The sequence below is a fragment of the Onychostruthus taczanowskii genome, unplaced genomic scaffold (genome assembly GCF_017590055.1).
Source record: "Onychostruthus taczanowskii isolate IOZ18803 unplaced genomic scaffold, ASM1759005v1 scaffold71, whole genome shotgun sequence".
NCBI classification, from domain to species: Eukaryota; Metazoa; Chordata; class Aves; order Passeriformes; family Passeridae; genus Onychostruthus; species Onychostruthus taczanowskii.
This window is the reverse complement of record NW_024504898.1, coordinates 3,427,375-3,450,794: the sequence shown is the minus strand read 5'-3', so window position 1 is coordinate 3,450,794 and position 23,420 is coordinate 3,427,375. Positions and strand designations below refer to the sequence as shown.

Sequence of the window (23,420 nt, the reverse complement as noted above, 5' to 3'; positions counted from 1 at the left end):
CATTAGGAAAATTACTAGTTGAAAGGTAAAGCTACCAGAAATATTAAACAGCTTTCAATTCATTATTGTACACACATATTCTACAAATAATTTATGATTTGTTACATTCTGCCAGCTATGTCAAAAAAAAAAAACCCACACCCATGGATACTCTGTAAAAAGTTACAAGCTTCAATGCATGAAATGTACATCTTAACAATTCAGAAGATTTATTCATTAAGATATTAAGACATTCATTAATGATATTCATTAACAATAAAATACACTACCAGCATTTTTAGCTGGCAGTAATGACTGCATCAATTTGAAACAAACTGGGATGCAAAAAAACCCCATCTTAGAAGTTTTTATACTAACATTCTACAGATCGAGTAAAGAGAGCTTATTTAATTCAGCTTCATTCCAATACCCACTGACACTTGGTCAATACACAAATACATTTTATCTCAATGTCTAATTCCAGCGTGAAAAACTGAGAAATAGGTCTGTTACTGACATCTGCAGCACATGCATATATTCACATAATATTTCCATTAAAACAGTTAAAGCTCACATGCATTTAATTTCAGCTCAAATTTTCATGTGTAATAAGTTTCTCAGGATGCTGAACTGCACTTCCATTTCAAGAAAGTATTCGAGCAAGCTCGTAATAAAAAGGGCACAGTTAAAATGCAACAGAAACAGAAGCTGACCTGTGGGTAAGCCGTGCCCATGCCAGACAGCACAGCTGAGAGAACATCCCTTCCCTTTTCGCCCGCTCGGTTGGACACCGCAAGCTTTAGCAGGTCAACCATGACTCGTGTGTCATCTGGGACCAGGAGACTTGTAAACTCATCCAAGTACTGTGGTTCTGGGCCAGACACCTTACTCTGGCTTTCCACATCCTACAAAACATAGAACAAACATCCCTCTGTCTTTGCACAGATTTTTTTAAAATGTCATTTACAGAGTAACTTTTAAAGTGCAAAAACCAGAAAAAACTGCTTGATAAAAGCATGGTAAGGACTTAAGTTTTGGGAAGAGTATTGACAACATTACTTCTTTGGTTTTTGTCATGGTTTCTGCAATAATACTGGCAGCTCCAGGATCATCTGTGACTGGAATGAAAGGACGGGAAGAGGCAGCAGCAGCTGAGGGAGTTACAGCAGACGGTGTCACAGCATCTTCTGAAGGAACAACCTAGCCAGAACAGATAATAACTCATGAAATCTTCAACAAGACACTGTAAAACCATTAAGAGTTTAAGTATTTATTAGAAGGTCTAGTGCTCAAAGACAGCAGCAATTTAAAAACAGCCATAAGTTCAAAACAAACAGATTCACTGCCTGTATTTTTAGCTTATTAATGTGCATAAAACAGCAAACACTCCCCTCAATGCCAGCTGCTACAAAAACATACAATAAAACATCAGTGCCTGCAGAAAAGTCTACAAAGCAGAAGGCAAGCCCTGACAATACCTATCAAGTTCACAGTTTATAAATGCAAAAGACCTCTTCAATAGCAAGCCTTTTCTTTTTTCTGCTTTTGCTAGCAGTTAGGAATCAACATAGCAGAATTTCATTCAGGGCCTCATGTCTACATCTGTTATCTAAGTTAACAACTAAATTTCATTAAGTAATGGTCAAATATTCTGCTATTCTTGACTTTTTTAACATCACTCCTGTAAAATGAATTCAGTATCTCTAAAATATTGCTAGAAATCATCATGATTGCATTTAAATGACACAATGCTTTCTGAAAGTTCAAAACTGATCTTACACTGAAAGTTTAATTTTTCAAATCTGACATGTGCAGAGAAACTAGTTCTGAAAGTAGAGCATCAAGGAATTTTTTAATCTCTGCTACTATCAGAATAATTGAGATATTTGTCAGCTTTACAGGTAAAACCTAATGAAAAAAAAATAATGTGACACTTTACCTCCCCTCTCCTGTCCTGCCATGGGTTTGGACTCAGCCTCTCTTCGATATCTCCTACAAGCACACACTCATCTCCATTTGCAGGGCTTCCTGCAGAAGTGGCATCTGATGGGGGCGCTGGTGACGAAGAGGGACATTCTACTGGTGCAATCATACTTGCAGGCATCAATGCTCCAACAACTGCATCCCTGAAATCATTTAGGAAGAATTAACATAAACCTAATTATACTCCCTTGTTGAACTTGAAAATTTTTATTATTTTGTCTTAACAAAATAAGGTAAGGTTTCCCAGCTGTAGAATCTAGAGGGTAGTTCATTGTTATTCTCCTTTGAGCCTGATGCTTCAATGTTTAATGCGAGTTCCTCTTTATAAATTTTAGCACAAATATTCTGTTCTCTACTAACAATGAAGGCACTGAAAAGTTTTATTGTTATTTCCATTCTGCCCTCTAGTGCTTCCTCCATATAATCCATCATGATTTACTTACACAGCTTCTACATTATTTACTTGAGCATCTCTGAATGAACAATTTTTTCCCCAGGCAATAGAAACTTCTTTAAAGGTAACAACATAAAGCTAACATCAAAAGAAAATTTAGATGAAGCTGAGGCCCATCCTGAAGAGCTACAACTTGTCAAAACAATTTATACCTGACTCAAGAGTACCTAATAGATGGTAAGCTATGTCATCTTTTGCTCTGCAACAGAAGGAATGTTTCCATGCCTACCTGGCATACATGATCTGTAATGCTATCAGTATGTGAGACAATGCCTGCTGTTTGGCAACGTTCCCATCAAGTGACAGGAGGATCTTAGCAAGGGAAGGGCGATTCGGCTTGGAACTGTTCACCCCACTGATTTTGTTACTGGCAGCAGAAGAATCTGCATCTGAAGGAACACCTAAAAAGAGGCAGGAGGAAAGAGAAGGTTAGCACTTTTTAATGGTATAATACATAAAAGGACACGGTTTATCTAATTTCTTGTTAAATCAGAAGAGATGACTGAAACTAACTCTACAGGAGATTCTACAACTGCAGTGCCTACAGTTACAATATTAAAGTTAATACTGTGGCTTTCCAACAAGGGCTTTCATAAAATACTATCTGATCTTGTTATTCACTTATGAGGATTAAGGCAATTACAGAAAAATATTTTAGTGATCAGCACCTAAAGCAAGTTTTACTTACGCAAACATTTTGAAATAACAAGAATATTTATTAGGTACAAATCGCTTTGGTCATGAAAATGCTTCATTTGCAAGATGTTTGATGCTTTCATATTCAACACAAAACACTGCTGTTTTGATTCCCTAATTCTTAATTCACTTACCTTAGAAACAAGAGGTAGTACCTAAGATTAATACTAGTGTAGCATTCATCTATCATTACCCTCCAGGAAGAGAAAATCCTTAAGGTGTTTGAGAAAGCACGTTGCATTTTAATTTAAAAGTTCCACTTTCATGAAGAGTTTTGGTTGGGGTTTTTTTTGTTGTTTTTTTTTTTTTTTTTAACCAGAGGTGTATTTTGACGTTTTGTGATTTTTCTCTAAACCATTTTTCTTTTGCACTCTCCTATCACCTACTAAACCACACACACAACAAACGCTCCAATGGCAGTAAAGGAAAAACAATGTAAGGCAACAAATACCCACCAAGATAAGAAGCACCTAAAGGGTCCCTCGCTGTCTGGAAAAGGACTGGCTCATGAACAGATGGTGTAGCTACATCCACCGTTGTCCATGCTACACTGTGGGAAGACCCACAGGCAACCCGAGTGATTTTCTGGCCTTCCAAGCCCTGGACAAGAGTGGGTTTTCTGTTGACTGTGGTAGTTCCGTTGCCTTGTTGCCCATGGTCATTGTCACCCCAAGCATAAACCTGCCAGGAAAAATTTCCACGCATTACTTGGCTTCACTGCTTATATCAATTAAGCGCTTTCTTAAAAATTCCTAAAAAGAATGTTTGTGATTTGTGCTAGTAATCTAGGACACTTTAGACAACCTATTGTCGTGACATTCCTTGCCTCCATTAAATAATGCAGGCATTATCATATGCTAAAAGAAAAAAAAACAATCAAAGCAGCACTCTATCAGACAATTCATACATTATCACCAAATTATAATTGATCAGTTGATTCATAAATGACTCAATGTTCACAGTAAGTTAGAAGAGTTAACTGCTTAGTAATTACATTGGAGATCTGAAACAACATTATGATAAAGTTGAAAAAACTGTCCAGAATACTATGACTGCTGCTGCATTTCCAGAATAAGAAGCAGAAAATCGATCATGAGATAATACAGGGAAAACACTACAAAAGCTACTATGACAAAAATATTTCAACTGATATTTTAAATACCAATACTTTTTAAATTACAATCATGCTTATATTTATGCCAGACTTTTAAAAGCAAAGAAAATTAGGAATTTTTATTTCATTTCATCAGCACCAATGCTGTTATACTTCCCTTCCTAAACAGTTTATTCCTTTCTGCATGGGGGAAAGGAGGGTGACACACAGCATACCTGTCCAGTGTCAGTCACTGCCAGACAGTGGAGTGCTCCCACAGCCACGTGCACAATCTTTTTACCCCTCAGTCCTTCCACAACCTGTGGCTTTCGTACATGCACGTCTGTGCCATGGCCCAGCCTGAAGTAGTCACCCTTACCCCTGCAACAGACAGAAGATGTAACACTCAGAACAGCTGGGCTGTTTACACACTCCTCTTGAATGCAGGTTCCCACCTGAATATACTCCATATATCACTGCCCGAAACACACACACACCAGCTAGCAAATGCTTCAAAACTGAATCCCAAAGGCATAAGAACGAGGATAACTGCAGTTCTATTACACTGCAGCTTCTCACCTCAATACAGAAGAGCATGATTATGACTATTTTTTTATATGCAAAGCAACTTTGCATATAAAAAAATGTGGTATTACATTTAATTTCCTCTGCTGCAGAAACACTGCAGTTATAAACACTTTCAAAATTCACGTGGTTTGGTAAGACTTGGGCACATTTAACTACTGAGGATAAACCAAACAACAACAGAACCTTTAACCTAAGTCTGCTCCCATCGAAAAAATACACAGGGAACTAAAATGTTTTCAGAATTGAGATGTTTTTTCCCATTGTTGGAAGCCTCAATATAGATTCTGAGGTCTCCATAATTTAAAGTCATCCAATACACAAATGGCACTAAAAGAAAAATAGCACACACAAAAGTAAACACCTTAAAATGCTTCCAACATATACACAAATGGCACTAAAAAAAAAAAATAGCACACACAAAAGTTAACACCTTAAAATGCTTCCAACACGAATGTCAGTAAAGAAGAAAAAATCTCTGATATTTCTTCCACTATGTTTTCAGTAACCACTCACTCGGTCCTTTTACTCACCACCAATTTTTCTGAAGAAAGGTTATATTATGCTGGAGAGAAATATGATATAGAGTACTGCTATCAACCTAAAGTTATAACCCAGAAGTGATAATTTTTTTCCTCAAACCATTACAAATTCAAGAAGAATAAAAGTTGAAAAGCAATTCAACCATCCCCAGCTAAAACAGACCCAAAAATCTCCTTGCAGACCTCTTATGTCATGAAATAGCTGTAGATTTTTGACTAGACATAACAGCGTTAAGAAAAAACTAGGGCAAGGAAGGAATAAACAAAAATTTTGGCATGAGTTCTTAATTTAAAAAAAACCTGTCAAATTATCTTTCCTCTTGCTCCTCTTGTCACTACAAAAAAACCCCATAACTGGAGGGAGAGCAAATACCATTTCCACTCTGAAAACCAACATCTCTGTTAAAAAACTTTAAAAAACCCCATAACTGGAGGGAGAGCAAATACCATTTCCAACAGCCACTCTGAAAACCACCATCTCTGTTAAAAAACTTCTCCTCCCTTTAACAACAGTAGTAACTTTAAAAAATGAGTTTTGAAGATTTCTCTTCATGTTATTCAGCAACTGCTGACAAACCAATCATTTTTGTTGTGTTAAGTCTACTTAGTTTTGATATACATCAAATAGGTCACAGTCTTATTACACAAGGATGGGCTAAGACCTTGATCTGATTAGTGCCCTGAAGCTGACCTGCTATGCAGTAAGCTCTCAGATTTTACAAAAACATTTATAAATTCAGAAGGCAGACTTGTGTTCAAAACAAAGCAGAAGCAAGCAGGCAAACAGGAGAAAAAACCGTATCTGAGAAGCTCTCAGTGATCATCTCGTGCCAATTCTTGCTCCAAGGCATCATTACTGACCACTCAGTGGCCTTCTGAGCAGCAAGAAGCTGTTGTTATGCTCCCATGTTCCCAAGGAAGCTCTTCCCATCTGCTCTGAATTTCAGCTTACTTCCTTACTCTCCTGCATCCCTACTCTCTCAAGTCTCTGCTTTAGCTGTAGGCTTCATAGTCCAAGCTATGGTTGTCAAGTTTTCTTTTTTCCTCTCCACTCTTAACATCCCTTTACATGTCTCACAGTGGCCAAGAGAAGAAATTATCTTCCCTTTCTGCCTCTAATTCAATAGGAGCCAGGCATTCTAACAGAGTACAGCAAAGAGGAAAGCATGCTACAGTGTTAGAGTGATTGAATGGATGCAGCTTGCCTGGAAGAGCTGCCAGTTTAAAAGACAAAGCACAGAGGTAAGGCACAAATGGAGTCAAAAAGCATTAAATACAGCACAGAGCAACTGCTTTGTTAATACTTCCTGGCAAATGTAACATACCATGTCCATACCACTCCTGACTTGGTCAGTGCCAACGAGAACTGTGCACCACACTCAATCTGACAAACGCCTTGGCCGTTCAGTCTTTCGATGTTCTGAGGAATGTTGCAGCCTTCACTTCCTCCTCGGCCCAGTTTTCCAAAATCACCATCACCCCAAGAAAACACCAAACCTAACAAACATCAAATTGCAGGTGAAACAATGATCACAGTATTCCCACATGACAGAAAGCTGCTGAAACAAGATACTCCCACCTTCATCTGTCAAAGCAAGAGTCTGAGCATCTCTGCTTCCACATGCAACCTGAATGACTCGGTGGCCAAGGAGCACTTTAACCTACAAAACAGAAGGAGTAAGAAAGAAGTTTTCAAAGAAATTGTGTTTTAAAACCTTACAAGCATGTCCAAGGTCTTCTGACTCATCTCGGTCATTGTGCCCAGCCTGAGCAAAGAACTACCCAGCCATGTCCAGAATCCAACATTGCTACATGGTAGCTTCCAGCTAGGTATCCAAGTAGATGCAGGACATGAATGCTCAAAGCAGCGCTTGCCATTTTACATCACTTCCCAAGAAAGAGACTGGATCTTTTTGCCCTTTCTGAAATAGCTTCACTTTCACTAGAGGTATAGGTACCAAAACCTAATTCAGATCACGCGAAAACAGTGTCTTCATACAGCTTCATGTTTTTTTGTTACTTTAGATTCATGCTGCTGTCATTCATTAAACACATTTGCATTTCATCAGAAACAAGAAACATTGATTTTACCATCTTAGGCTTCAGCTGTGTGGTATTATCTCCATGTCCTAGTCTTCCATACTCTCCAAGACCCCAGGTATAGAGCTCCCCACTAGAGGTAATAGCAGCACTGTGGGAACTGCCACAGGCAATATCACGGATGCGCTTGGTTTTCAACGCTTCGATCAGCCTGGGTTTATCACAGTTCCTGAAGAAAATGAACAACAAATCCATTGTGTTAATCATAAACAGCCACACAATATACTCCAACTCTTGCAATACAGACTGCGTAATAACTTACAGTAATCTCTAGATAAAGCAATATGGAACACTCTGATTCCAAGATGTACTCTGTAGTAGCACCATAAATCCAAGGTTTACACTATTTTAATGTATTTCAAGTTTTATTTAAAGAATATTTTATGTATATGCTGCCAAACTGTGAGAAATTCAAAATCAATCAATTAAACAGCACATAACAGAAAGTGAAAACCAATTTCCTGTCACTGCCCAAAGCTGAGTGAGTTATTAGCAGTGGACACACAGCAAGATTAGGAGATAACACTCCTAATCCCAACTTTGCTCTTCACGTCAGAGAAATCAGAACTAGAACTCACTGTTAAGACTTGTATGTGAGTACTGCTAACATTTATTCTTCACGTGGTTACAGTGCTCTCTTAATTCCAAAAAAATATTTAACGCAAGATTTCCAAATATGGGCTGTACCAGAACCACTAATAAGATTCTACAAAATTATGCATGCCCTCTGGAAATATTGCTACTATGAAATGCCCAGGAGTTTCAAATCTCACTTTCAGTAATATTACATATAACATGAATTACATAAACAATACTGCTCTCATCTGGACTTCCCTTTTCATTAGTCTGACCCGGCTTTAAAAAAAATTATTTGCTGTAACATATTAACCATCTGATTGAATTCTGTATGTATTATGGGCAGGTTCTCAAAATATATCAGAACGACAAAGTATTTACCAATGGGCTTTGTTTATCAGGGTTTTTTCTTTCAAAATACTGTGCTGTGCATACATACAAAGCAAAATCTTAAAAAAACTCCTATTTTTCTTAAAACTGTTCTGTGGAAGATTAAACTACTATTACTAAAAAGTGGAAGAAGTTTATTTCTGGCTAACAAGTCTGTACACTGAAGTCTAAAGAAAGGGTTATAAAATGACAGCTTAAGTTATGAATTGTTACAGCTCAGGAATAAAAAAATTGCTATGGTTTCACTCCTCAAGGCACTTGTGAAAACCATACCTTATAAAAGTAAACAAAAACTGCATGTCCAAAAGTATGGAATTTCATCAGTGAAATTTGAAAATATTAGTCAAGACTTTATCCATCTTTCTAAGTATTATGTTAATTGAATGCCTTCTTCCCAAATGGCTGAAGCCTGCTACAAATGCTGCACTATAAGTTGGATTATACTGTGAAAAAAAAAGTCTTATAAAACATTTTTTTATTCCTACTGTCTTCAAAATACTGTTGTTGTCAGTACTGGTGGTCAGCTGTGCTGTAACACAAATATTCTACTGAAATACAGACAAATTTGGTATCCTTACATTCGACTGAAGTGACCAAGTTTTCCATCATCTCCTTCACCCCACGAAAACACCTTTCCATCAACAGTCAATGCCATAGCATGCCGGCCACCTGAAATTGTAAACATAAATTTACATTTCTGAGCTTTCAAGCGGGCAGCAGGTCTTAGCAACAATTTAACATTGATTTCTTCTACAATGCAATTGTACGAGCCTTTCAGCTCCATAGACATTACGTATTTTCTTTGGAGCTTTTATGTGATTTAATTTAAAATAAAAAAATTCTGTGACAGTACGTCTCCTGGCACATTTGAAGAAAAACCCACCAATAATCACTCAATTTAGTATTTTCAGAGCTGGAAGAAAAAATAATGAGAAAAACAAACCCACCATCTGGAAATAGTAAAAATGATAACTCTCTCGACCAAATGGAAACACCAAAGTGACCTTCCAGTAAATAAGAAAACTTGTATGGTCTAAATTCACAGATTTTAGTAACAGAACCATTAGATTTAATCTGACATTGTATACAACAGACAGAATTCAATAACCTGTATTTATTAAAAAAAAATACTCTGATATGCTAGGGCATCACAGCACCCAAGAAAACTGCAAAGGAACTATGTTCAGGCTTAATATGTTACATTTATGTATGTAAGAACAGAAATAGTCAGTACCTGAGTGAACAGCCACCTTCTTTACCACATAGTTGCTGAGAGCTGTAATCTGGCGGGGAATAGGCACAGTTCCACTAGATATTCCTAAACCCAGCCTTCCATTTGTGGCTTCCCCACAGGCATACACTTTACCCTCTACAGTCACTAAAATGAAGAAAAAAGTTGGAAACACCATTAGTGTTTCACAATTCAGAATCTGTTTCTGCCCTTAATAATAACATTTATTTTAAAGTTATGTTACCTGCAAAAAGGCTTTTGGATCCTCCAGCTACTTGCACAACATTCAAGGCAGACAGGGTTTCAGAAAAGGAAGGGACTTTGATCTAGAGCAGGCAGGAAATAGAAACCATTACAATTCACTTCAATGTTTTACACTCTAAAAAGAAGAGCTCTTAAGTGATAAACCAGTTAATCTAACAGGTACTTTCAGATGCTTCACCCATGTCAATTAATATTACACCAGGCAAAGGACAAAAAAACAATTAAAAAAATTTAATACTGAAACAATGATAAATATAAAACCTGAGAAAAAAATGAAAGGCCATATAAACAAGGACTTTCTTTTAGTAAAGTTTTCCTGAGAAAACTGAAGAATACAGGAAAGGTGAGCTTTCTGATTCTTCAAGGTACTCTATGAATACAATACTATACTTTCACAACATCAACTGAAGAAATGCTCTCAACATAATTTTCAAATTAATGAATGATATTTGAAATTTATTAAGCATTTGCAATGTATCTCATTTTGTATTATATTAAAATTGCATGTAAATGGCTGCACACTGGGCTGAAATTCCTACTGTACAAATGCCAGGTATAAGTAATACATAAAAAAGTTAATCAAAAGTTTTATTTTATGCGTGCAGACTCAACAGGAACAGAACATGTCAAGTGTTACACATTTTTTTAACAATTACTTCATTATCGTCTGAAACAAATGACTGAGTGGCTGCTAAAAATCAAGCCAGATTTCAGAGTTCCAACCAATTTGCCACCCAGCAGACATCTACATGACTTAACACTAAAAAGCCACCAAAACCTAATCTTTGTAGCTAATTTTAAGTTCTGTTACTCATACATTTTATTTTTCACTGTTTCTCTCTTGTACTTAAATGTGAAAACAACCTACCTTGGAACCTTTCAGCCCTCCCAACTGGTCTTTGTCATTCAGTCCCCAAACAAAAACTTTGGTTCTTATTGTAGCTGCTGATTCAAGCCCAGCTGCCTTCTTTCTAACAAGACTGAGCATATTAAGAAAAGAAAAAATGGTCAGTTTAGCAAACAGCATGCTGTAACACAGGCACCTTTTTACAGTATTTACTGATTTTTACAGTTTGGAACAGTTTCAGGACTCAAATTTCACTACCACAGTTGGGGAAAAAAAAAAAAAGAAAACCTAGTATCAAATATAAGCACATCAAGTTATTGCTCAGTTTCCAACCCCAAGTATACAGCAAAAGGGAATGAGTCATACAAAACGGTACACCTCACCGGTGTGATCATCTCAGAGAAGGTATTCATTGAGAAAGGATCTACTTACAACTCCAATAAACTAAGATACTGATTTCTCTTTACTACCATTCAACCTAATTAACGTGCTCTTCCTCCAATCATCTCCACTAAGGTTGTTTACCATCCTCCTGCCTTCACCACTGCAGTTACCCACCTCCCAGTGTTAGCTTTATCATCATCCTCTTCCTCATTATCAGAAGCCAGGAAAGGGACTGCAGCCAAATCTTCATCCTCAGCACGTATACGTCCCAGTATGCTGAGGCCATGTATTTTGCAATCAATGCCAGAGCTTCTGCATTGTTTGATTGCAATCTCAATATATCTGTGGTACTAAGAAGAAAAATACTCTGTTGACATCTTTTGAATTCTATGTAACTTCATAAAACATAGGAAAGAATTAGAACTTTTGCTTGACTTTATCACTTTAAGAACACAAAACTGTCACTTTAAATGCTTGTCATTTCAGCTCTAAATAATTCATGATTTATCATTAGCATATGGCCTCATTCATATGAGAAATTTCACTCCCAATCTCATAGAATTCATTATGCATTTCTCCTTGTTGCTAGAAAAGATCAGAACTGCTATCCAAAATTATCCCCAAAATTTAAGTGTATTGGAATGCCTTATTGGTTCACAGGTATATTGATTTACATACAACTCCCTAAAATATCTAATTCTATTACAGCATTACTTTGTGATTATGGTAAAACTTTTCAGAATAATTAATTTGACTAACTCGCCAGAAATACTGCTAAGTTAAGAGGAAAAATAAAATACCAGGCTCTAATGATCACAACAATACTTTTCATCCATCTCTTGCAGCACAATATTTTCTGTTGCACACAAGAGTAATTCTCACACGAACTTCACTTACTTCAGTACAATCACTGAGTAGAGGCACTGTGGTGTCTGTAGGATTTATATTGATTGTCTTTAGCTCTATAAGGTTATTTAAGGAATTACCCCCTAGAAAACAAAACACAGAATGAAAAACATTTTAGGATATGGTGTTTGTTTCACAAACAGGCACTATGCATGTTAAACAGATGACTATGTTAACAAAAAACAGATAAATACCTCCTGTTGGGTGCAAAAAAAAATATTTTTGACTTCTTAGAGAACATACACATACCTGAAACTACAACTAAGGAGGGCATGTAGCTGCTGTCTGCAGGGTCCACTATCATCTTTAGTCTGTGAACAAGAACATCCGGAAAAATCTCCAAGCGAATCCAGTGCTAGTGGAAACACAGAATTTCATTATTGTTATGACCACCATATGAATAACAAGAATGTATGTGTGATGTTTTTGAAGAAAGAATGGAAAACATCTCTGAATGGTACACACCAGCTGCAATATATGGCAAAGGGAAATGACCTTGTGAACTTCTTGCTTGTCCTATGTCCAATTACAAAAGAAACAGTTGTAGCAAACAATTTATCTCAGCCAAGACCAACACCATTGAGAACACAGAAAGCACAGTACCACTGGAGGTTAAGTAATGGGACATAACATAAGTAGTAGCTTACAGTCTGTAGAAAACCTGGAATAAGGGTACTTGGGCACATTCTCAGTATGGCCATCAACTGAGCATCAAAACACACTGGAGAGATGCCCAGCTGCAAATCCTGGTGCCTAGGCTGGTCACAAAGCACTGCCGCAGGCCAATGGAACTGATAAACCATAAACTAAGGAACAACACCTTTTATAAATTATCTGGCTGCAGGAGTCAAATGTACATTAAGTAACTTTGCCAATGACACTAAACCAGGAGAAGCTGTTGACACCCTCCAAGGCAGAGAGACCTTGATAGATTAGAGCGCTGAGTACCACCAATGGTATGAAATTTAACCGGGGCAAGTGTGGCATTCTCCATGTGGGATGAGATACTCCTGCTTATACTAACGCTCTGGGGGATGAGGCTGGAGAATGGCCCCACTAAAAGAGAACTGGGGGTCCTAGTGGATGAACAGCTGCACACAGGTCACCAGTGTGCACTCTCAGAAAGTCAGCTGAATCCTGGGCTGCATCTAAAGAGCAGTGACCAGCAGGTCAAGGAAGGGGATATTCTCTCTCTACTCTGTGCCTGTGAGACCCCACCTGGGGTGCTGCAACCAGCTCTGGGGTCCTCAGCACAAAAACCCTCATGGACCTGATAGAGTGGATCAGAAGAGGATGACAAAAGCAATCACAGAGATGGACTACCCCTCCTACAAAGACAGGCTGAGAGAGGTGGGGTTGTTCCCTGGAGAAGGGAAGGCTCTGGGGAGATCCTTTTAAGCATGAAGTATACCAAAATAAAGCATTTAGGGCTCAAAGTTACCTTTCCTTGTGAACCAGAAGACTGCCAGCACTGCTCACTACCATCAATAAGACGGGAAGCCTGATTCACAGAGGACGAGACATTCAAATTCTTGACTATCCTTGACCAATCATCCAGTAACATTCCCCGCTGGCTACTGTGCCTCCTCTTCAGCTGCTTCCCAGAACGCCCACTGAACACAGGAGACTGACCTGCAGGGTTAAGTGACACATTTAGCATGCACCTCTCAAAGAAAATTGCTCCTCTGAAGCCCATAAGCAGGGTGAAAGGAAATGCAACAAATCCAACATTTTGGGTACGTAGGCTACATTTATGACACAGGTACACATCACATCAGCATGGTGGCACTGCGCACACAACACTCATGCTTAAAGGGTGTAGCTCCTTTTTTTAAAGGAGTTTTAACTTTCCAAGTTCTTGACCAGACAACTACTTGAAAAGGTTGTTCCCTTTAAAATACAGATCAAAATTTAGGATGATATGCAATTCAAAATACAGGTCCATGGCACATCAATTTTTTACACCATTACAGCATATGAAAAACACGCAACTAAAACTCAACAAAATTCCCCTACCAAAGAATAGAAATTGAAAAGTTGAAACACTGGAAAATTCAAAGTTCCAGAAGAAGGTGGTTTAGTGAGATGTACATTTCCTCCCTGAAAAAAACCTTACTTCCACTTCCCTTCACCGATTTCGTAGCATCTAGAAATCTTGATGAAAATAATACTGTAAATCCTCCGCCCTACAACACAGGGCAAGGGGAAGGATTACAGATCCACACCATTCCAGTTGCACAACCACATCAACTGACTTATGAAAGGAATGTCTTTCTTGCCGGTTAGACAAACCATCATGCACATACAACCCATGTTCATGATCTCTAGGGGCAATCAGGTCTGTTCATTTTCCAAAACAATTACACTGGTAATGTGTAAATACAAATAAATTTAGTCCGGAAGTCAGCATCATCCTGCAAATACTAGGGATAAAATTAATTGTTGAACAGGTGGATGGAAAAGAAGTAAAATGAAACATCAGGTAAGTTTTGCATAACAATGCAAAGCCTCAAATTTCAGGAGCTAAAACAGCTGTACCTGTTCTTGCCCTAGGATAAAAAAAAGCCTGATTTTGAGTCTTTGAAAAGGCTTTCCTTTCCCACTACACTCCTCTGGAGCCTCCACATCACAGAGGAAATAAGCCAACAGCCATCACACAGTGACAAGCAAAATAGCTGAAGAGCAACTGAGGCATAAGAAGGCATCTTAGGTATTTCCAGCTGCCCCTAGCACCATGAGGATTCTATTCATCTACATCTAGGCTGATAGCAAAAGGCAGGAGGATTAGAAAATTATACATTTTATTCTTGGTGTAAGTAGAAATGCCATTCTGACATGCAGAGTTACTGTCACATATACCTTTTTTAAATTTTTTAACACTACAAAAAAGGTTTAGAGGTTAATGTTTTGTTGTAATCCATCACATGCAATTGTAGCACTGCATAAAAATAAATGTATTATTGTCTAGGGGGTCAATCTGAATAATAATTTCATCATATAAAGGAATTGAAATTTAAAACTTTTAAATTTAAAACTTAAGTTGTTTTTTTCAAAAAAACTTAAAATGCATTTTAAACTAATCTAAGAAACACACTGCAAAGCTTACCTGGTTCATTTATTCTGCCAAAAGTATGTCGGGTGTTATGCTTCCTGGTTTTAAAACACGTTTCACAAAAGTCAAAATCATCACAGTTTCTGCATTTGAATCTAGGCCCATTGATAGGAAACATCTGACAGCCATCACACCTGATTTGACAAGAGAAGAACAAGTCTCTATATATGGTAGAAGTCACTTTTTAATGACACAAGATAATAGAATCAAGACAATAAGATAAAGGACAACCTCTGCACACTAAGATAAAAGTAAATCATCACTTACGTGACTCCAGGATGAATGCTGGGAACCAGTTCCATTTCTGACAACAAGCCAGTCCAATGTGACTGCTGAGGAAAGTCTACAATAACATCTTTTCCATTGGCACTAAATGCTGTGACAAAAATGTGGAGAAAACACAAGGTGTGGCAAATCTCTATAAAATGAAGCTGAAAGTCCTTAGAGTAGTATTCCATTTAAACTTTTCTACTCTGATTTTTTAAAATTTTTTTAGAAGCAGCTCTGAAGCAAGCACATACTTCTAAGCAGATACAGTATGACCAAAATCTGCACCTCTTCAAAGAACCTGTGTTCCACAGATTACTTCAATAACATCCCTTACAGCCTGACACCAGTGCATCCCACTTTCTCCTCGCTTCCTTATGAAGCTGTCAAGCTTCAACTCAACTCTCAACTTCAACTCTCAAGCTTCCTTATGAAGCTTTCAAGCTTCAACTACTTCTTAAAGGAAAACCATTTGTGGTTCATCCAAAGTGTAAATGAGAACTACAACAGGAAGCTGCACAGATGCTTAAAGACTTTTACTGTGTGCAAATGAAGTGGCTCAAAAGCAGATGGACAGGCTAACAAAATGGGCTGCCACAGAGCACACATCTACGAATTCACCACAGACTTCAGATGCATTCTCTATTCTCTAACATCATACAACACTCCACAAAACAGTGTGATTTCTAAGTGTGTCTAGAAGAAAGTCTGCATGGTCTTGAGTTCCTTACCTCCCCATGCCCCACGCTGAACACATTACCTTTGACGATGCCCACGCTTCGGTGAGTGACTGATCCCCATTTGTATTTGGGAGTGGTGACAGAGCTTTTCACACGCACTTTGTCACCTATCTTGATATGGGAGGCAGAACTCTGGGGTGGGAATCCTAGCAGATGCAAGAATAAATGGATAGTGAGTGGGCTTCCCCCTCCAAAACTACATCTCCCTTAGTCTACCATTCACTTTTTCAGTAGAAAGCAGTCAGAAGTGAACTCACCTAAAAGCTCAACATGGATATATCTGACCCAGTAAGTACCACCCTTTTGTTGCCAATCACACTGCACGTTCAGGTCATGCAATCCATCTCGATCCAATTTAATAACTTTGCCTACATCTCCTTCACAAACCTCCTCATAGGTTCTGCAGCACCTAACCATCATCCCCACCTAGGGAAAAAGGACAATAGAATGCAATCGATCCGTAAGGGCTTTCGTACCAAGAGGAAAGTAGTTTCTATGTTGCTTTTGATCATCATACTTACCTGAATATTCTCCCTAACATAGACAGCATAGTCATCATTGCTTAAGAAATCAGCTCGTTTCTTGTAGGTCTGGCTCTCTGTTACAACAGCACCACTTGACTGGAAAAAAGTCCAAAATAAATATGAAACAATTACAAAATTTGTTTTCAATTCAGATAAATCAAATTGTTGGCAAAGACTGAAAATAACCCAACAAAAATAAGCCCATAAAATATTCTCAGCTCCATGCCAAAATGGGAAGAAACTTCAACAGGTTCAACTCACTGTAAGGATAACATTTATGATCTACTTGATTTTAAAATTTACTTTCCAAAATTACTTATCAAGGAACATGGATAGAAATTTTCCAAATGTCTGAAGGAAGCTGCAAGTTGCTTTTATGAAATCTGATTGCCAAGGAAAAACAGAACAGAGAGGATTTGTCACTACTCTAATTAGCCTTGAAGACAGACATTCACATTACACTTCCTAGGACATTTGTTGGGAGAGAAAAAAAAAAAAGTGGTGAATGGTAATCTCTAACCTAAAGCTTACTAACTTTTTTTTAGATAGTACAATGAGATTTAATGTACTTCTTTAGAAAAACAAGCTAAAAAAATTAAATTGTTTTCATTAGAAATTATTCCTTTCAAGATTTGATTAGCTTATTTTTTTTAAGGGAACTACTGCATTCCAGCTGTAAGGAGAATTTTTAGAAAACTTTGTTCTGTCCTGAGTATTAATTTTTTTTTAATTAAAGGCAATATATAGCAGTTTTTCGCTGCAATTCTGATAAGGTAGCAAAAGCTATCAAGTTAACGTCCTTCAAAATATAATGCATTAATTTAAATTACAAAATCCCACATGTGCAAGAAAACTCAACGTAAGTCTTTCAAGGATAAACAGAAATATGAAACCCATTTAATTTTATTAACAAGTCCTTTTTTGAAACAGTTCTTGAAAGTCAACAGAAGACTAATATAAATTCATATTAAAGCTATCACACTCAATTGGCATTGTAACAGTAATTTTACCATCAGTAAGTGGAAAAAGTTTTTATAAGGAAAAGGCTAAGTTATTTAATAGACTTTTTTGCCATTTATTCACTAGTTCTTAAGACCTTCCTTGTAGGTAACATATGTTTGTTTTTCAGACCAAGGGAAAGGAGAAAGGAGAACTCCTTTACTAATATTACACTGTATCATCAATTATTTTTGTAGAATCTGTCAGGGCATCTTGGAGCATCTATCAGGGATACTTGGAACTACCACCAGTGAAACATCTACCTGCATTCTGCTCTCCCCTGTGCTAACTCACAAAGTATTTATGGATTATTCTCGGTTGTTTTATGTCATGTCTTAGAAACACAGGGCAAACATGATCCTTGTTACTGTTTTGGAAACCTGGGACAGCAGGTTATCCTTGTACTCTCATCATTTTCCCAAAAAGGCAAGAATTACAAAATTTACAGCTAGTTAGCATAACGTAGGTTTACTAAGTTAATACTCACAACAGGACAAGCAGCTTCAGCTTCTTCCACTTCTTCTGCTATTTCCTCGTCTGAATATTCATCGGAGATAGTATCAGCATCAGAAAGATCCGTGATTTGAACATCAGGGTGATCCAACAACCAGCCAACTAAGGCTTCCACTCCTACCACAGAAAACAAACTCATTTTGTCTCCAATATCTTTGGATTTTCCGGCATTGTTAAGACTGTACCCAAAAAGAAGTTAACAACTTCCCTCTCCTAAGTACTGTTTTAATCAGCTTGCAACTCTTCTTCTCCTTCTAATGTTATTAATTGTACTAAACAAAATACCTGGTAATCCAGAAGCACTTCCAGAGGTTCCCGACAGAGATTTTAGTGCAAATTCTATGTTTTTCCTAGGAAATCCCATTTCCATAAGTTGAACTACAATGGGGAGGGGTGGAATTGGAGACTGCTTGCGTTTCTTCACTTTTGTGGGTCGGATATGTTGCACTGTGATGGGTGTTGTAGCTTCACTAGAGCTGCAGTCTTCAAACAGTGGAGTTGAAGGATGTGTAGACTCTACAGCCAGATACTGGCACACTGCCAATGCAGCAGCCTAGAGGAGAACAAATCAATCAGTCCAAGCAAAACAACAATATTTTAGTACATTCGTGTATGTGAACATGCATGCCTTAAACATTATTTGCCCCAAAGGGTTCAGAGTCACTTCTTTTTTAAACCTATAGTTTAATAAGCTTCAAATGGAATGCAGATTATAAGGAGTTATTTCTCAGGTTACTTAGCAGAAAACACAGACTCTACCTCAAGCTCCTGTTTGTCAAATATGGCTTTCACGGGTGATGGTTGTGTAGCAGCTGACAAAAGCTGCTGCAAAAGGATCATGGGAGGCTGAGGTCCTTCAGGAGACATATCTCCTATGTCTGGAGAGGCAACTGCTCCATCCTCTTAAAGAAAAACATTATTTTAACCAAAACCATGTAACACACTCAATCAGAAGACTTATTCTAGGGCTTATTGTCATTTCTCACATATTTCTTCTCCAGAGATACAATGCATTTAAGATTAAGCCATATGTACCACAATCTCGGGAGTGTACCACATATGTACCACAAAAAAAGCAAGTAGAAAATTAACAGATAAACAATATTTTTATTAAAACACACCTAAGACATGCCTAACAGAAACTACCCAGGAGTGGACAGTGAATTTGCACCTTGTGTCTTTTGAGTCCACCTTTTTTGCAACAAGGCTATGAGCAAGAGGTACTTCCAGGATAAACCACTTGATATAGATAACCAAGGATTTTAGTGATCCCAAAACCACAGTGCTTGCTTTCTGAATTTCCTTCAAAATATATGCATTCATAACAGGAGTTATTTTCCCTATAATGTACCTCTTGGGAAGAGCTCCCTTTAGGTGTTTATTGTCCCTCCAAAGCAGGATACTTTTACTGAACCAACTTGCTCACAATTCTGCACCTTTCATATTTAATTTTGTATTCCTGTTGGCATAAACATTCATGTTTCCTAAATCTTTACTGTGACTACCACACGAAAATGTTCTCTCTTCATTAAACAATAATAAAACAATTAATAGTCCTCAATATGCATTCTTCTGGTTAAAAAAGTGTTACTTTTTTTTCACCTTTAAAAATGAAGGTAAGAGTGAAACCCTGCTCCATTCCTAAAAGAACCCTGTAGATTCATCTACCCTTGTAGATGACAAGAAAACCCCACAAAAATATTCATATAAGATACATATATTACTATATTTAAAGATATTGCATGCTTCACAAATACCCAAGGAATTAATACATACTCCAAAGGCATTGACAGCTATCCCAAAAGTGACATAGTTATTGTATTTGTTTTTATAAGTAGAATGCAGGTAGAAGAAACAATTCAAATTATTAGAACTACAGCTCCTTCAACTCCTTTAATATTATGATTAGGAAATTATATTTCTATTCTTGTTTCACTGGAAGCTGCAAGACATTTGAAGTAAAATCAATAGCCAATTTTAACTTTTGAAGCAGAAAAATAAAACCACTGCAAAAAGTATTAAGTATTTTAAAATTACTTACAAAGCTTACCAACTACAGAAGACCTACAAATGTAGCTAACTCCAGTATTTCAAGCTTCAAACACTTGATGTTCTTGGTTTTCAAAACTTAAGTTAAAAAGTCAAAATCTTTTTAACATAGCAGCTTAAAACACGCATGAATTTTAATTTTTAATCTTTTGAGAGCTAACTGAATTTCTACCGTCCAACTGCCACTAGCAAGGCTTATGGTCACATACTCTTATATACCAGCTAAATAAAGACCAGCACAGTCAGGTAGCATTCCAGAATACCTGCAGGATTTGATGAACACTCCTGAACAGCTGGCTGAGATAAGATCTGCCTGAGTGTATCCTGGTGAGAAAGCAGAGCTCGTCCGGCTTTTAGTATGTACAGCTTTAACTGCTGGCACCGCAACAGATCCAGATCAACTTGACCTATCAGAAATATTAAGTTGCCATTAGTGCTAGAAATCTCTTGTATTAGGGAAGAAAGATTATTATTCATACAACCTCAGCCCAAACATCAGTTTACATCTTAATTCACTGTGTACTGCTCGCATGAGTCAGTTTAAACAGCACACAGATCAGAAGTCTGCACACACTGTATGACTCATGCTGTTAAAAATACTACCTTCCTACTTTTCACAACCTGGACAATCATACAGCTGCTTTATAACACAGTAAGTGCAGCTAGAGATGTTACTTGGATCCGATATTTTAAACAACTCAGTAGAGTCAGATCAGCCCCAAACCTTATTAACATTTTCCCATCAAAGACATTTCATTTATAGTGCAGAGCAATTCACTGTCCAGCTAAATTTGTCTCTTGAGGACCTATTATCCAGTGCAAGGTTCCAGGACACCCTTTTCCTTGTCTATGTTTGCTGATACTAGTATTTCTCTCAGAGCATATCATCTACTTCCAAAGAAAACAAACAGCAAAAAACCCTCAACTGTACCTGAAAGACCTTGATTGGGAGATTTCATTCTTTGTTTTTCTATTTTACTTCCAGCCAAATTTACTAGCTGAGCCCAAATGGATAGCATAGGTTCAGTGAAAGGCAAGTTGTTCACATTAAAAGCCACAACTGGAAGCTAGACAGTGGGAGAAGAATCACACAAAAAAAGCAGGTAAGCATTTTCCTAAAATCTCACAGAGTCATTAAAAAGTTTCAACAGTTATTAACTGTGGAAGAGGAAAAGTAGCATTTTTCTTACTGCTGTTGACCAGGAAAAACTAGAGAGGATTTCTAATCCCCACACAGCTCCTAAACCTGTATTTGTACCACACACTTGCAGGTCTTCTTGGTGAGAAAGTAGAATAGAGTCAGAACAAGAAAGAACTCCAGACTCTGAAGCAGACCAAGCACTTGGCCTGTGCTTTCACTAAAGTTGTATCAACCAAACCAAGATTCAATTGCAAATACCCATGACTTTCTAAGGTTAATAAGCAAATCAAGTTAAATAGAAAGCTCCTCTCATCTAAGAGCTATAAAACACATTACAGTAACTTTGGACTTTACCTCAAATCAAACAACTCCAGCTTGAACCCCTTTTCCTTTCACCTCCCTAGCAAATGAGGATGGGATTTAAAGGTCATACAGAGGTTTGCAGGAGGACCATCTTAGAAGTGCATTCAGAGCACTGTGTTGTGTTGAATGTCAGTGTGTTTAGCCAATGAAGAACTAATTTTTTCTTTGGTCCATAACAGAGTTTTACACCTTCCCAGAGTTAAAGCCTTAATAAAACAAACTTACTGGTTTCAGCTGATTCAGAGGGCACACTCTGCACGTTCGCATGTCGTAGAACTGCACAGTGATTTTCCCTTTCGGGGTGATGCGTGTCACCGTGCCTTCTCCAAATTCATCATGAACTACTTGTCCACCTAGTCTCAAGCGACTGTCTATGCCACCAATCACAGCCAACACTGCCATCAGAGCTCCCACCTCTGGATTCTCAGTGTCAGGGAAGTAGTCATCCAACACAGCCTACCAAAGAACAATAAAATTTAACTGTAGGGAGAAAACACACCCTTCTATCTGCTTTAAAATACAAAGTTAATCACACATATTTCAACTTAAAAATTACAACACAAATATATATAAAGTAGAAAAATGGTTTCAATATTAAGCTTAATATTGTTTACAAAGATTTAGTATTTATCATTTCAAAATAAATATTGCTATAAAAATGAGCTTATTTTAAAACGTGGAAACTACCCCTTCTGACTGTTTTCCTGCAAAGATGTGGGTGATGGAGGTTAGCTGAGAGTTGATGTACTTGTTTATGAGTCCATTCCACTGGCTGAGCGAATGCAGCGTCCTCAGCAGTGCCACTATCTCTTCTGCTAAAGTACTACTATGAGTGGCAGTGAGAGATGCTTGGGGCCTGGCCTTTCTCCTCCTCAGAGTAGATTCTGGAAAGACAAAGCAGTGGCACAACAGTTAGGAGTTTAATGCACTTATTTCCTATACAGAAAACAAGCCACTGAGGAAAAATTCTTCTACCTCTGAGTAGTGGGATATCCGAAGAACAAGTACTAAGCAGGCTCCCTAAAAATCCAAACAGTTTTTCCACAAGAAATTTCATGTCTCTTGACCTTTCATTTTTATCCCAGGATGGAAGTACTGCTTTCAATAAATGTACAGCAAGGATCTAAAAAGAGAACAAAATTAGTGTTATTCTAGTCTACATCACCAAATACTAAAGAAGCTCTCAAACATATTAAGTACAGAAGAATTAAGTTTTTAAAGTTTGCTTTCCTTTGTAGTTGTTTTTACAATGCTGATTTCTTTCCAGCTGTGGAAATTACAGAGCTACTGACCTTGAATTTGCTAAGGGATATTTTAAAAAAAGTGGATACAGTTCAGAGCCAGTAACAATTTCACTGGTACATTCTATTAGGAAATCAATCTCTCAGGACATAAGACAAGCACACTGAGAAAAACAAAAACAAATAGGAAAAATAGGAATACGAAATCAATCTCTCAGGACATAAGACAAGCACACTGAGAAACAAAAACAAATAGGAAAAATAGAATGGGAAGGTTTGCTCAGATTGCAGACTCAGAAATTAGTACTAAGATGTATTTCAGAATCCAAGATCCAAGTGTTCTGCAAAGAAGCTATAATAGTTAAGATTCAAGAGATATAAAGCTGAATGGTGGAAGACAGGCAACAGCAGCCACAGTGACATTCAAAAGTTGCCACTGTG

The 23,420-nt window shown here is 37.5% G+C and overlaps 1 protein-coding gene across 2 annotated transcripts in view; it reads right to left on the bottom strand.

Annotated features, from left to right (window-relative positions):
* Positions 1-23,420, bottom strand: part of HERC2 (HECT and RLD domain containing E3 ubiquitin protein ligase 2) — a 103,000-nt gene that overhangs the window by 25,500 nt on the left and 54,080 nt on the right. For both annotated transcript variants that reach the window (XM_041422113.1, XM_041422114.1), the window contains exons 40-69: positions 22,714-22,861; positions 22,426-22,622; positions 21,964-22,194; positions 21,166-21,301; positions 20,498-20,641; positions 18,945-19,087; positions 18,471-18,738; positions 18,160-18,302; positions 16,671-16,769; positions 16,407-16,575; positions 16,170-16,295; positions 15,410-15,518; positions 15,137-15,276; positions 13,472-13,662; positions 12,280-12,385; positions 12,022-12,113; positions 11,299-11,474; positions 10,762-10,873; positions 9,874-9,955; positions 9,633-9,776; positions 8,977-9,067; positions 7,424-7,601; positions 6,912-6,993; positions 6,658-6,829; positions 4,442-4,586; positions 3,568-3,793; positions 2,646-2,817; positions 1,919-2,105; positions 1,039-1,179; positions 693-884 (exon numbers count right to left, since the gene is read on the bottom strand). In XM_041422113.1, coding sequence (XP_041278047.1) covers positions 693-884; positions 1,039-1,179; positions 1,919-2,105; positions 2,646-2,817; positions 3,568-3,793; positions 4,442-4,586; positions 6,658-6,829; positions 6,912-6,993; positions 7,424-7,601; positions 8,977-9,067; positions 9,633-9,776; positions 9,874-9,955; positions 10,762-10,873; positions 11,299-11,474; positions 12,022-12,113; positions 12,280-12,385; positions 13,472-13,662; positions 15,137-15,276; positions 15,410-15,518; positions 16,170-16,295; positions 16,407-16,575; positions 16,671-16,769; positions 18,160-18,302; positions 18,471-18,738; positions 18,945-19,087; positions 20,498-20,641; positions 21,166-21,301; positions 21,964-22,194; positions 22,426-22,622; positions 22,714-22,861 — 4,542 coding nt within the window. The remainder of the gene's footprint in view (positions 1-692; positions 885-1,038; positions 1,180-1,918; positions 2,106-2,645; positions 2,818-3,567; positions 3,794-4,441; positions 4,587-6,657; positions 6,830-6,911; positions 6,994-7,423; positions 7,602-8,976; positions 9,068-9,632; positions 9,777-9,873; positions 9,956-10,761; positions 10,874-11,298; positions 11,475-12,021; positions 12,114-12,279; positions 12,386-13,471; positions 13,663-15,136; positions 15,277-15,409; positions 15,519-16,169; positions 16,296-16,406; positions 16,576-16,670; positions 16,770-18,159; positions 18,303-18,470; positions 18,739-18,944; positions 19,088-20,497; positions 20,642-21,165; positions 21,302-21,963; positions 22,195-22,425; positions 22,623-22,713; positions 22,862-23,420) is intronic.